The 14627-nt window shown below is 40.7% G+C and overlaps 1 protein-coding gene across 1 annotated transcript in view; it reads right to left on the bottom strand.

The window, feature by feature from the left end:
• The window catches only part of LOC309568529 (uncharacterized protein), a 70067-nt gene extending 61371 nt beyond the window's left edge, over positions 1 to 8696 (bottom strand). The window contains exon 1 of the mRNA XM_082274217.1: positions 8579 to 8696. Within this exon, the coding sequence (XP_082130343.1) occupies positions 8579 to 8621 (43 nt within the window). The 5' untranslated portion in view covers positions 8622 to 8696. The remainder of the gene's footprint in view (positions 1 to 8578) is intronic.
• Positions 8697 to 14627: the final 5931 nt, after the last annotated feature.

Raw genomic sequence — 14627 nt, 5'->3', positions numbered from 1 at the left:
GACACAAATTCAACATATTACATGATAATGACAGGGGGAAAAAACCCGTCTAATTCAATTATTATTGATGAAGGCGTTTATGTCCCACTCCACGATCAACCTAAGTGGTCTATAACATTTGAGGTCATAAATCCATTGGATTTCTTTTTCCGCAATGGTTCTTCTCATACTATCGCCTCTCCAATATGGAGTGTATTTTTTTATTGCCATTACTTCTAGAGAGGTAGGGTTTTTGTGATGGAACTTAAGAAAATGTTTAGATAGACTATGGCCTTTAAAACCTTTCCTGATGTTTGCCAGATGTTCACCATCTCTGACATTGAGGGTGCGGATAGTTCTTCCAAAGTATTAAATGGCCACAACTACACCTTAGGAGATAAACTACTCCTTCGGTGTGACATTTAATAAAGCTTCTAATTGGATATTCTTTTTTGGTAATTGAAGAGCTGAACGTAGGGGTTTTTATAGTCCTGGAATGGATACACACTTTACATTTTCTACAGGGAAAAAAACCTTGGATGTTGCCAAACATAGAAGGTTGACTAGGTTTAGCAATTGGATTTGGTGCAACCAAATCCTTAAGATTTCATGCTCTCCTCTCCTCATATAAAGGTGTTCCCCCTGGGGTTATGAATAATTATTATTTAAGAATAGGGTTTTTTTTTTTTTTTTATTTTTTTTTTAAAGTTTGTCTGTGGAATTTTTATTCCAGTTAAAAACATATTTTCATAAGTTTTCTTAAAATATATATTTTTATATATCTTTTTACATGTTTTTATATTGCCCTGCAACTGCAGGTGTAGAAGGTAAAACAGGAAGTTCTGTATTTTATGCACAGGGGGCTCCGCTGTGTGCGGCAGGAAGTCTCTCTCCTGAAGTGTTTATAAACCAGGAAGTGATGTTACAAGCCAAACTCCAATCCCAGTGGACGCCAGTTTTTGGGGAAATGTGTCACACGTCGGGTGGAGGGCTGTATCGTCACGCTGCTCGGTCCGCACTGCAGGCGGTCAAACAACCCATACCACAATCTGTCTGTCTAGTGAAGTTTTTATCATCCAAATGTAAGTGCAACAGTTTATGCTTTAAATAAAGGTTTAAAAGGTAATGCACTATTGGCTGCTCTGTTTTCTATTTGCATTCCATCTGGTTTTCCTGGTGCTATTGCGGAGAGTCTGTGGCTGAAGCTGGAAGCTACTGTCGGATCTTGGCGTAGTGCAGGAGTGGCGTTTTTGTTCTTAGTTCGGAGCGATACTTGCTGTATTGATGAATATCCCACAGTTTGGCTATTGAAGCTATGTTTCTATGAGCCCATTGATACTCTGTATCTGGTAAGCAGCCACATTATTGTGTGCACACAGGGGATCTGCATGCAGCACTCGAGGGGTTAAATAAGTGAATCACCTTTACCCTGATTGCAGTCTGAAATCCTATGGACTAATGCCTCGTACACACGCAACGATTGTTGGCCGTGAATTTTCGGCCAACGTCCGATCGGCCGATTGTCGGCTTGTTAGTATGATTGTGGCAAACACAGCCACTGTATATTGTCCTTCGTGTATGCATTAGGTTTATTGCATGTGTATACGTTTGAGAACCAAGTGTTTGGAATGTAATGTTACAGCCCATCCACCCCAACTCCCCCTCCTGTTTCTGTGTCTAATTGTGTGGAATCCTGACACAGACAATGGTCTGGTCTGAGCTGGAGACATCTCTCCGCAGGGGGTGTGTATTAAGGCTGCCTGTTTCAAGGTACAAATGTTCAGTTCTCATTGGTTGGTCCCTATTCCCTTCCCCCGCTGTGGCAAGGCTAAAGGGAGTTTCCCTAACTGTGTGTAAAACTGTATGTCTTGGAATGTAATAAACAGTTTAAGCTCTGCATAGTTAACCCTCAACACCTGTGTGGATTGTCTCGTGATTGAGGGGTTACGGGCTGGGTATGGCTTCTCCACAGGCTGTGGGTGCGTTTGGAGGACAGGAGACACAGGTCCGGCGGATGTGTCCACCTGGGGTACAAAGATCCGTTACAATGATGCTTCCGACAAAATCTGGTGTGCAGACTATAAAATTTTTGTTGGCCGTCAACAGAACGGCCGATTTTCCGTCAGTCAGTACAGATTTCGGCAGACAAAAATCTGATGAGCAAGACTGGGCATGCTCAGAGTAGAAAAAACACACGGAAAGTAAACCAGCACATGACATCACTTCTGAAGTTGGTTTTTGTTGGCCGAGAAAATTTGTGCGCAGTTTAGAGCACATTTCAAACAACACAAGAACACTGGACAAAAGAGGGCCGATCGGTCGGCCGATAATCGTTGCGTGTATACGAGGCTTTACCTAAAGATTTCTCATTCCAAGAGGCTTTTCACTTTGGACTTTTTTCACCTCACTCAGCACTTTATTTCTTTTATCATTCTGGTTTAATTGAAAATATGTTGTCTTTGCAACAATCTTCTTATATGTGCATATAATTTTTATTTTGCTTTGAAGCAATCTATGATTAATTTTTGCGTCACTATATAGTTTATATATTTGATCACCCTTTTTATTAGCGCATCTCCACACATCAGTTTATTTTTTATTCCAAAGGTTCAGGAATTCAGGTGCTGCTTTTACTATCCTGGTTTAGCACATCTATACACCTACCCATTATATATTTGAATCACATCTAGATTGCAGCAATTCCCGACTATTCACTATGCATGTGTTTGAGTATCATAGGACTTGTCAAACAGCAGTAGAAGAACTCTTTGATGTAACACGTTCAGAAACAACAGAACTAAGAGGGATATTTATTCGACTAAAAAATGTTATGGTCGCAGAACTACATGCCGCCTGGGATATAGTTTTCTTAGAAAAATATGTTTCAGAGAAAATGGTTCCCAGAAGTTTACAGTGGAACATTAACCCTGATCAGGGTGACAACAAGCTTCTGGAATGGTTCCAGTTTTTCAATGGTGCAGGCTTGAGCCTATTAAATTTCCTATTGGATAAGAAAAGTAATAAAGTCTTGAGGCTTAATAAGGAAATTTTAGAAATCAAGGAAAAACTGGCCCCATTCAATCAGGAGGAGGCATACCGTATATGCAATCAGGAACTCTGAGAGATTCTAGCCATGGAGGAGGAGGAACAAAAAATAAAAAAAATAAAAAAATATATCAGGGATCTGGAGGGCTATAAGTCAACTACTGTGTTTAAATGGCAAGTTGCAGCTGCCAATTCAGGAGATCCAGATCCTAGTTCTTCCAATACTCAAAAAGGGGGGAGGTCTGGCACCAAGCCCCAGGTCCAACACTCCAGTGAGCTGTCTGAACAGGGTAGCTCAGGGGACAGACCTCCATCTAGGGAGCCTGCAAGAGGGGAATTCAAGCATATTCCCCCCACCAGCTCCAAATTTAAACCACTCAGAGAGACTCCCTCACCACGCCCTTATGCGGGTTTCGCGCATCTATACACCTACCCAAAATATATTCTAATATACCGCATACTTTTTCTGTCAGAGATTTCTTCATCCACATTGATCAATGTGAATAGAGGAATCTGTTCTCTTTTATCATCCAGCCCACAGGCTGCATGAAATATAGAACATTACAATATATGCCCAACAAGGACCAGCAACGTACTGGTACAGTGCTGGGCTTTAAGTGGTTATACCGGGATGATGCCTGCAGGTGTAGGCATCATCTTGGTATCTTTTTTTTTTTTCAGCTGGCGGTCAGCTTTCATGTAAAAGCAATCCTATCGGTTAATTAGCTGCTAGATTGCTTTTACAAGCAGTGGGAGGGGACATCCCCCCTCCTGCTGCCTTCTATGGTTTTATCAGACTCTTGTCCCACCAGGGAACCCAAGAATGCAGCTGGTTATATAGTTACATAGTTAGTCAGGTTGAAAAAAGACACAAGTTCATTGGGTTCAACCAAAAAAAAAAAAAAAAACAGTATTGAAAACCCAACCATACAATCCCATATACACAATCTTATACCCGTTGTTGATCCAAAGGAAGGCGAAAATAAATCCCAGCAAAGCATGATCCAATTTGTTAAAGCAGGGGAAAAAAATTCCTTCCTGATCCCCCAAGAGGCAATCGGATATTCCCTGGATCAACTTTACCTAAAAAAATGTTTAATACCCATTTATATTATGTACACCTAGGAAAGAATCCAGACCTTTTTTTAAAGCAATCTAGTGAGCTAGCCAGAACCACCTCTGGAGGGAGTTTATTCCACATTTTCACAGCTCTTACGGTAAAGAAACCTTTCTGTATTTGAAGACAAAATCTGTTTTCCTCTAGACGTAAAGAGTGCCCCCTTGTCTTCTGTGTTGACCTTAAAGTGAACAACTCAACACCAAGTTCACTATATGGTCCCCTTATGTATTTATACATGTTGATCATACCCCCCCTTAATCTCCTCTAAATTCAGTTCCTCTAATCTTTTCTCATAGCTGAGGTTCTCCATGCCTCTTATCAGTTTGGTTGCCCTTCTCTGCATTTTCTCCAGTTCCCCGATATCCTTTTTAAGAACTGGTGCCCAAAACTGAACTGCGTATTCCAGATGAGGTCTTACTAATGATTTGTACAGGGGCAAAATTACATCTCTCTCTCTGGAGTCCATGCCTCTGTTAATACAAGCTGACCATAGAGCTAATCAGAGAGCAGAACAGTGTTGTCAGATGCTTTAAAGAGATTGTAAAGTCTAGTTTTTTTTTAGAAAACATATACATGTTATACTTACCACCTCTGTGCAGTTGGTTTTGCACAGAGTGGCTCGGATCCTCCTCTTCTCGGGTCCCTCTTTGCTGCTCCTGGCCCCTCCCTCCTGTTGAGTGCCCCCACAACAAGCAGCTTGCTATGGGGGCACCCAAGCCGAGTTATGGCTCCTTGTGTCCATTCAAACACAGAGCCACGACCCGTCCCCATCCCCTTTGTCCCTGATTGTCTGACTGACTTTGATTGACAGCAGCAAGAGCCAATCACGCTGCACTGCTGTCTTAGCCAATGAGACGGGGAGTCCTGGGAAGTTGAGACACTCCTGCAACATCGCTGGATCAAGATGGGTTCAGGTAAGTATTAGGGAGGCTGAGTGGAGCTGCTGCACACAGGTTTTTTTTTTTTTTTTAATCTTAATGCATAGTTACATAGTTACATAGTTACATATAGTTACATAGTTACATAGTAGGGGAGGTTGAATAAAGACAATAGTCCATCCAGTTCAACCTGTGTAGGTGTGTGTGGCTGTAATCATCTCACATAGCCCTTAATGTTCTGATCCTTGAGATGTATGTCTAAGAGTCTTTTGAAAGCCACCATACTTCCCGCAGAAACCACCTCTTGTGGTAGAGAATTCCACAATCTTGTAGCCCTAACAGTAAAGAACCCCCCACGTTGCCTGAGGTTAAAACGCTTCTCCTCTAATCGCATTGTATGCCCTCTTGTCCTCATGCAATCCCTTCGACTGAACAGCTTTTTTTCTAAGCTGAGATCCCCATTGAGGTATTTATAAATTGCTATCATGTCCCCCCTCAGGCGTCTCTTCTCCAGGGAGAATAAATCGAGCGATTGCAGACGCTCTTCATAGTTAAGGTCCTCTAATCCCCTAATCAGTTTAGTTGACCTTCTCTGGACTCTCTCCAGCTCCAACACATCCCTCCTGAGGACTGGCGACCAGAACTGGACAGAATACTCCAGATGCGGTCGGACCAGAGTTTTATAAAGTGGAAGGATTATAGTCTTATCTCTGGAATACATCCCTTTCTTTATGCATGCTAATATTCTGCTGGCTTTGGCAGCTGCCGCTTGACATTGCATGCTGTTGCCTAATCTATCATCAACCAAGACTCCCAGATCCTTCTCCATTTTTGATTCCCCCAAGGGTTCCCCTCCTAACGTGTATTGTGTTTTTATGTTTTTAGTCCCCAAATGCAAAACCTTACACTTCTCCACGTTAAACCTCATTTGCCATGTCGTTGCCCACTCCGTTATTTTGTCCAGGTCATTCTGTAGGATATCTGCTTCATGCTGTGCAGTTATTGCCCTGGCCAATTTTGTGTCATCTGCAAAAACTGATATTGAACTACTGATCCCGTCCTCAATGCTGTTTATGAATAAATTGAACAAGGTTGGTCCCAGGACAGAGCCCTGGGGGACCCCGCTTACTACCTCAGACCAGTCTGAGTATGTGCTGTTTATTACCACCCTTTGGACATGCCCTTTTAGCCAGTTCCGTATCCAAGAGCAAACTCTGCTGTCGATACCTGCAGACCTTATTTTATAAATTAAGCGATTGTGGGGAACTGTATCAAACGCCTTAGCGAAATCCAAGTACACCACATCCACTGGTCTGCCCCTATCTAGCTCACAGCTCACCTCCTCGTAGAATGTTAAGAGATTGGTTTGACAAGAACGCCCATTTGTAAACCCGTGCTGATTACTGCTGATGATGTTGTTGTCTTTAGCAAACTCTACGATATAGTCCCTTATCATCCCCTCCAGAAGTTTACATACTATTGATGTCAAACTGACAGGCCTATAATTTCCCGGGATATGCCTCTGCCCCTTTTTAAATATTGGAATCACGTTAGCTTTCCTCCAATCCCCTGGTACATCTCCTGTCCTAATACTGTCAGCACAGATCAGGAACAGTGGTCTAGATATAACCTTACTGAGTTCCTTGAGTACTCTCGGATGCACGCCATCCGGGCCTGGTGATTTGTTTGTGTTAAGTTTATCCAGCCTTTCCCTGATTTCACCCTCTGTTAGCCATAGTGGCAAGTCCTGTGTATTACTGCTAACCATACAGTCAAGGTCAGTGTACCCCTCCTTTTCCTGTGTAAAGTCAGACGAGAAAAAAAGCATTCAGCATGGTTGCTTTTTCAGTGTCCTCTGTAACCATCCTCCCATCATTGTTAATTATCTGTGCAATATGCTCTGCCCTAGTTTTTTTGCTGTTGATATATTTGAAGAATTTCTTTGGGGTTTTTTTTACTATCCTCCACTATTTGTCTCTCAAAGTTGATTTTAGCCATTTTGATTTCGTGTTTACTTTTCTTATTTGCCTCCTTGTATTGCTTGAAGGCCGATACTGTGCCCTCTGATTTATATTTCTTGAAGGCCAATTTTTTTCCCCTAATAAGTTTTTTAACGCTACGGTTTAGCCAGCCAGGTTTGGCTTTGTCTCTTCTAAATTTATTTCCCATAGGAATGCACTGCAAGATGCATTTGCATAATATGTTCCTAAAGCATTCCCATTTTTCCTCTGTGGTCAGTGATCCCAAGGTTTGGTCCCAGTTTACCCTTTCCATCAATGAGTACAATTTTGGAAAGTTTGCCCTTAAGAATGCATTAAGATAAAAAAAATAAAAAATAAAAAACCTTCTGCCTTTTCAATTCTTTTAAGGGCAGAGAAAAAATCTAGACCCCAGATTTTTCATAAAAGAGTAGCGGTTACTGTCTATTGCTATCACTGGGTATATTCACATTTCCTGTGATAACAATAAAAGTGATGACAAAATAAAATTGCTAATCAGTTTGCTTACTGACCAAATTAACCTGTCTAACAGTTTGCATCAAAACAGGGGTTTAGTTGGCTCACATTTGAAAACGCATGTGTAAGCTGCAGGGCCACTCCACGGCACCATGTATTACCTGGAGTCCTAACTCTTGTAAATTTATGAGAGTGTCCACAGTGGAAGCACATGCAAGCTAATGGATAGATAGGGGGCAGGTGAGCCTGGAGGTGGCCCAACTCTCCTAAAGGTACTTGGGGGCACTATAGACGCCCAGCCAATAGCACAACAGCAAAGGCATCTAATGTGTCTGCTCACCAGTATACATGAACAACAAAGAAAATGGCCTCTGTCCCCACCTATAACTGTAAAGTACCTTTAGGAGGGTTGGGCCACCTCCAGTCTCACCTGCCCCCTATAATAATACAAGGTGCCATGGAGTGGCCCTGTAGCTTTACACATGTGTTTGCAAATGTGTGCTAACTAAACCCCTGTTTTGATGCAAACTGTTAGACAGGTTCATTTGGTTGGTAAGCAAACTGGTTAGCAAATTGAACTGGCAAATTGAACTGGCTTTTTCTGGGTTCAGGATCTTCAGCCATCTGGTTAGGCCAGGCTGACATAACGTAAAGCATGCACACAGGAGTTAAATCATCCTGGCACCCGACATATGCCAGAATTTCACACCTAGCTGCACATGCGACATGAAAGGTAAAAATCCTAAATTACAGAAAAAAATGTAGTATATCTTGTCTCCAAAAAAACAAAAACAAAAAACCAAACAAATAAAACTTATGCTCACACCCCCCCCCCCCAAAAAAAAAAATTCAGCTTTAAATAAACAATCCATATACAAGCATGTATAGTAACATATGGTTGCCATTTAGTAGAGTAAAAAAAGTAAGGGAATACAAAAAAACCCCAAAAAAAAGGGCAGAAAAAAAATGATTCTCAGAGAGTAGTCCCCTATCCTAATATATGAAATCTCTCGAAGTGGAGTAAAGCAAAAATGGTTGTCAGAGAGAGCCTCCTAAATGTACCCACAAGTTCATAAAAATAATGAAGTGTGCCACTGTACCTGTTATGAAGAGCAGAGCTGGAAATAGAATCAAAATCCTCATATTTACCAAGAAATCGAAAACGCTGACCTAAAACAGGAACGATATTGCTTTAAAAACAATTTGGTAAAGTCATTTGAATCATATGCTAATTTGCCCAGGCTTTATTAAGTTTCACCTAATTGTACCAGAACTCCTTATTTACACTACAATCGGTATTAAAGGCTTGCCAGCCCAGGTAGAAGTTTAATTTTAAATAAGTAAATAGCAAGATATTTGAAGCTCTGGGCTACAGAACCTGTAATAAATGATCTTCCATATCCTTATTAAAAAATACTGCATAAATGATCAACTATGGCATAGACGTCAGAAAAGAATGTTAGCAAAAAGAAAAGAATATTTCCTAAAACTGAACAAATACAAAACACCATTGAAGATTAATCCATGTTAATCATATATAAATTAAAACAATTTATAACCTAAGAAGACTAGTATAAAGGATTAGAAATACAACCCTCATCCCCCACTCAACCCAACTTGTAAACAGCATAGTATTTCATATTAATAATGTTCTATTATCTTATATGGCACAGGCATATTTTCAATTCAAACTCCTAAAATGCCATCATATAAACATTGGCTTTAACATGACTTATTCACATGGTTAAGTTCATACAAAGAAGGTTAATTTTAATCTTAACTGTGAAAAAACACAAACACCCACTGCTAATATTTACTCACCAATCTGTACCAATTCAGATGTTTTTCTGAAAAAGATATGTTACTTACCTGAAATATAACTACACTCCTACCACCCACTGCTGGGCATTTATCCAAGCAGAATCAGGGGGCATGTTTCAGAATGTTCTAAAATTTTGATTAGCATTGTGCAGTCGAGTTACATGGACAGCTGACACAAAGACATTTTAGCTAACCAGTGAAAGCATTAGAATGAAAGAAAATAAAATGGTAAAAGATGACAATATACTTTCTACGTGCAACACATTATTGTATTTCTAAAGCCAGTATTTTTAGTATTGGGGAGAGTTTTATTAATTTTCTTGTATAGCCTCTGTTGGTTGGTAGCCTGTGTCCTTCTGTATTCCTACAACCTTAAATACATTTTTTGCAATGCCTGATTTCATTGTTGTTTTCAACACCCGGAACACAGTTTTTTGTTTTGTTCATGGCTTACCACAGATCTAGCTTATTAAAAAAGAATGTGGTAGGCTCAGGCTGAATCTTGAATCTCCAACCCCCCCCCCCCCCTTTTCTTCTGTTTTTTTTTTTTTGATTTTTTGTTTCTTTTTTGTGTTTTTGTTTTTCTCTTCTTCTCCCTTTTTTCTTCATTGTCTATTTACGCAAAGCCTTGGAGTGTTTGACCCAAGTAATTGGCTGCATTAACACTGCTTTATATTTTTTTGTCTGATTTTGTATGTAAAAAGGAAAATAAAAAAAAATTAAATTAAAAAAAAAAAAAGGATGTAAACCCTTTTTTTTGAGATTGTACCTTCAGGTAAGCCTATAATAATACCCGTAGGTACAGTTAATATCTCCTAAACCTGGACAGTTTAGGAGATATTCACACTGCACGCAGCGGGTGACGGCACTCACGAATGCGCTCTGAAGGGACGGCGTACCATGCCGTCTCCAGAGTTCCTTGCCACAGTCCCTGACTCCTGTGAGCATGGTGCGATGTGGCCAACTAGAAGGCCGCAGGATGCAAACCCAAATGGAAGCCCCGGTGAAGATGAAAGCCCTGTCAGAGGGGACAGCTCGCCACCTAAGGGCTTCTTTCTAAGGTAAGCATTTCATAATGTTCTAGTATACAATGCAAAACTAGCAAATTATGCCTTTAAAAAAAAATAAAAAATAGGTTGCGGTTTACTAATGCTTTAAGAAGTATACAGATTTATATAAAGGAAAAAAATAGTGAAAACAAAGCACTGTCACATATAGATTTCACAACCCTTTTTTTTTTTTTAAAACACAGCACCCTTGGAATTGTACGAGAAACCAATTTTGAAATGCTGTTAAAAAATGTATGGCTCATTTTTGAGAGCAGATTTATCTTTTTAGGCAGCTGGAAAATCTGTACCAAGTGTTTTTTTTGGGTTTGTTGACAAACCAAAGTTTAAAAATTTCATCAGACTTAAACCTAAGGTCAAGCTCTAAAACAATAAAACAGAATCCAAGTTCAGAGATAGTTCTAAATTGCTCAATATTTGAATCTTTTTTAAAAGAGCAGTATCATCCATTGTTATGACCTATTATATATATACAGTATCTTACAGAAGTAAGTACACCCCTCACATTTTTGTAAATATTTTATTATATCTTTTCATGTGACAACACTGAAGAAATTACACTTTGCTACAATGTAAAGTAGTGAGTGTACAGCTTGTATAACAGGGTCAATACTCAACATACAGCCATTAACCACTTTACCACCGGAGGATTTTGCTGTCTTACGTCTGGGCCACTTTTTGCGATTCGGCACTGTGCAACTTTAACTGACAATTGCACGGTCATGCAATGCCATACCCAAACGAAATTTATGTCCTTTTTTTCCCACAAACAGAGCTTTCTTTTGGTGGTATTTGATCACCTCTGCGATTTTTTATTTTTTGCGATATTAATAAAAAAAAGCGACAATTTTGAAAAAATAACAATATTCTTCTACTTTGACAGTTAAAAAATATCAAATATATTCAATTTTTGTCATATATTTAGGCCAAAATGTATTTAGCTACATGTCTTTGACAAAAAAATTCTCAAGGAGCGTATTTTTACCGCTTTAAGACCGGAAGATTTTACCCCATTCCTGACCAGGCCATATTTAGCGATTCGGCACTGCGTTACTTTAACGGACAATTGCGCGGTCGTGCGACGCTGTACCCATTTTAAATTGATGTCCTTTTTTTAATAGAGCTTTCTTTTGGTGGTATTTGATCACCTGTGCGATTTTTACTTTTTGCGCTATAAACAAAAAAAGAGCGACAATTTTGAAAAAATAACAATATTTTTCAAATTTTTTTTATATGAAATTCCCCCCCCCCCCAAAAAAATTTAAAAATCAAAATGTTTTAACATTTTAGGCCAATTTGTTTTCTGCTACATATTTTTGGTAAAAAAATCGCAATAAGTGTATTTTGATTGGTTTGCGCAAAAGTTATCGCAGCTATTAACTACGGGAAATTTGTGTCATTTTTATTGTTTTTTTTTTTAAACTAGTAATGGCGGCAATCTGCGATTTTTTTTTTTTTTTTTTTGCGGGATTGCGACATTGCGGCGGACAGATCGGACCCTTTACTGACATTTTTGACACTTTTGGGGGTACCAGTGACATTACTACAGTAATCAGTGCTATACATATGCACTGTTACTGTAAAAATGACACTGGCAGGGAAGGGGTTAACTTTTATTGGTGATCAAGGGGTTAATGTATGCCTGGTGCTTACTAACGTGTGTGGGGGGAGGGGACTATGTGACACAGGGACAGATCGCAGGTTCAGCTATGCTGAATCCTGCAATCTGACCCTGCCTGTCACTTAGGAGATCCGCCCGCTTTGTTTACACAAACGGGCGGATCTCCACACTCGATCCCCGACGATCGGGGAAGAGCGGCGGTGATCCCCGCCGCTCCTCCCCTGGCCCGACTCCCGCTGTGACTGAAAACAGCGGGAGCGAGCCTTCGGCGCCGCACACGCGCCGCCGAGAGAGGGGAATGTCTGGTGACGTAGGTCTACGTCGCCAGACGATACCGAGCCACTGTGCCGCAGTAGCAGCACAGTGAGCAGTGGGCAAGTGGTTAATGTCTAAACCGCTGGCAACAAAAGTGAGTACAACCCTAAGTAAAAATGTCCAAATTGGGCCCAAAGTGTCAGTATTTTGTGTGTCCACCATTATTTTCCAACACTGCCTTAACCCTCTTGGGCATGGAGTTCACCAGAGCTTCACAGGTTTCCACTGGAATCCTCTTCCACTCCTCCATGATGACATCACGGAGCTGGTGGAAGTTAGAGACCCTGCGCTCCTCCACCTTCAGTTTGGGGATGCCCCACAAGATGCCCAATAGGGTTTAGGTCTGGAGACATGCTTGGCCAGTCCCTCACCTTTACCCTCTACTTCTTTAGCAAGGCAGCGGTCATCTTGGAGGCGTGTTCAGGGTCATTATGATGGAATACTGCCCTGTGGCCCAGTCTCCGAAGGGAGGGGGATCATGCTCGGCTTTAGTATGTCACAGTACATGTTGGCATTCATGGTTCCCTCCATGAACTGTAGCACCCCAGTGCTGACAGCACTCATGCAACCCCATACCATGACACTCCCACCACCATGCTTGACTGTAGGCAAGACACACTTGTTGTTGTACTCCTCACCTGGTTGCTGCCACACACGCTTGACACCATCTGAATCAAATAAGTTTATCTTGGTCTCATCGGACCACAGGACATGGTTCCAGTAATCCATGCCCTTAGTCTGCTTGTCTTCAGCAAACTGCGGGCTTTCTTATGCATCATCTTTAGAAGAGGCTTCCCTCTGGGACGACAGCCATGCAGACCAATTTGATGCAGAGTGTGGCGTATGGTCTGAGCATTGACAGGCTGACCCCCCACCCCCCCCTTTCAACCTCTGCAGCAATGCTGGCAGCACTCATACGTCTATTTCCCAAAGACAACCTCTGTATATGACGCTGAGCAATGGCACTTAACCTCTTTGGTTAACCATGGCGAGGCCTGTTTTGAGTGGAAGCTGTCCTTTTAAACCACTGTATGGTCTTGGCCACCGTGCTGCAGCTCAGTTTCAGGGTCTTGGCAATATTCTTATGGCCTAGGCCATCTTTATGTAGAGCAACAATTTTCAGATCCTCAGAGTTCTTTGCCATGAGGTGCCATGTTGAACTTCAAGGGACCAGTATATGGAGTGAGAGTGATAACACCAAATTTAACACACCTGCTCCCCATTCACACCTGAGACCTTGTAACACTAATGAGTCACATGACACCGGGGAGGAAAATGGCAAATTGGGCCCAATTTGGACAGTTTCACTTAGGGTGTACTCACTTTTGTTGTCAGCGGTTTAAGACATTAATGGCTGTGTGTTGAGTTATTTGGAGGGGACAGCAAATTTACACTGTTATTAAAGCAGTACACTCACTACTTTACATTGTAGCATTGTTCTTCAGTGTTTGTCACATGAAAAGATATAATAAAATATTTAGAAAAATGTGAGGGGTGTACTCACTTTTGTGAAATACTGATAGATATATATATATCTATCTATATCTATAAAATATATATACATATATTATTATATAGGATTTATATAGCGCCAACAGTTTACAACAGCGCTTTACAACTTTGGGGTATATACACATATATGTACACACACACACAGTATTCTACGTCTTCAAGGCCAGCATGGGCCTATATATATATATATATATATATATATATATATATATATATATATATATATATATATATATATATATATATATATATATATATATATATATATTTTTTTTTTTTTTACGGAAAATTGTTATCAAATACTTACTGTAATTTTCCTTTCCTGGCCTATCCTCACGTCAGCACACAATGGGGTTAACACCTCCTCTGGAGCCCACAGGACTACCTTTTCCTACATAAAATAAAAGACAGCTCCTCCTCCACTGAAGTGTTTGATAACCTAGCCTGCGACTGGCCACTAGGGAAGGAGTCCAGTGCTGACATGAGGATAGGCCAGGAAAGGAAAATTACGGTAAGTATTTGATAACAATTTTCCGTATTCCTGGCCCTACCTCACGTCAGCACACACTGGGATATAACGAGCTGCAAAATGGACAGGAGAGAACACATGAAAAGAAACATTGACAATCCAAGAAAAGCTGCCAAAGACAAAAATAATTTATATGTCTCATATCCCAAACTTTGCAGAACTTGCAGACTGCACGTCTAGCTTGTAAAGTCAAATGAAGGGCTAGTCATCTGATTCCTTGTTGAATCAACCCCTTTTTTTACTTCTTTCACACTTGGGTCTCCCCCCAAGCACATTGTTCACCA

Source organism: Pelophylax lessonae (genome assembly GCF_965119305.1).
Source record: "Pelophylax lessonae genome assembly, chromosome: 12".
In the NCBI taxonomy this organism is placed as follows: Eukaryota; Metazoa; Chordata; class Amphibia; order Anura; family Ranidae; genus Pelophylax; species Pelophylax lessonae.
Note: the sequence above shows the minus strand (reverse complement) of the source record. Positions and strands in the feature narration are given on the sequence as shown.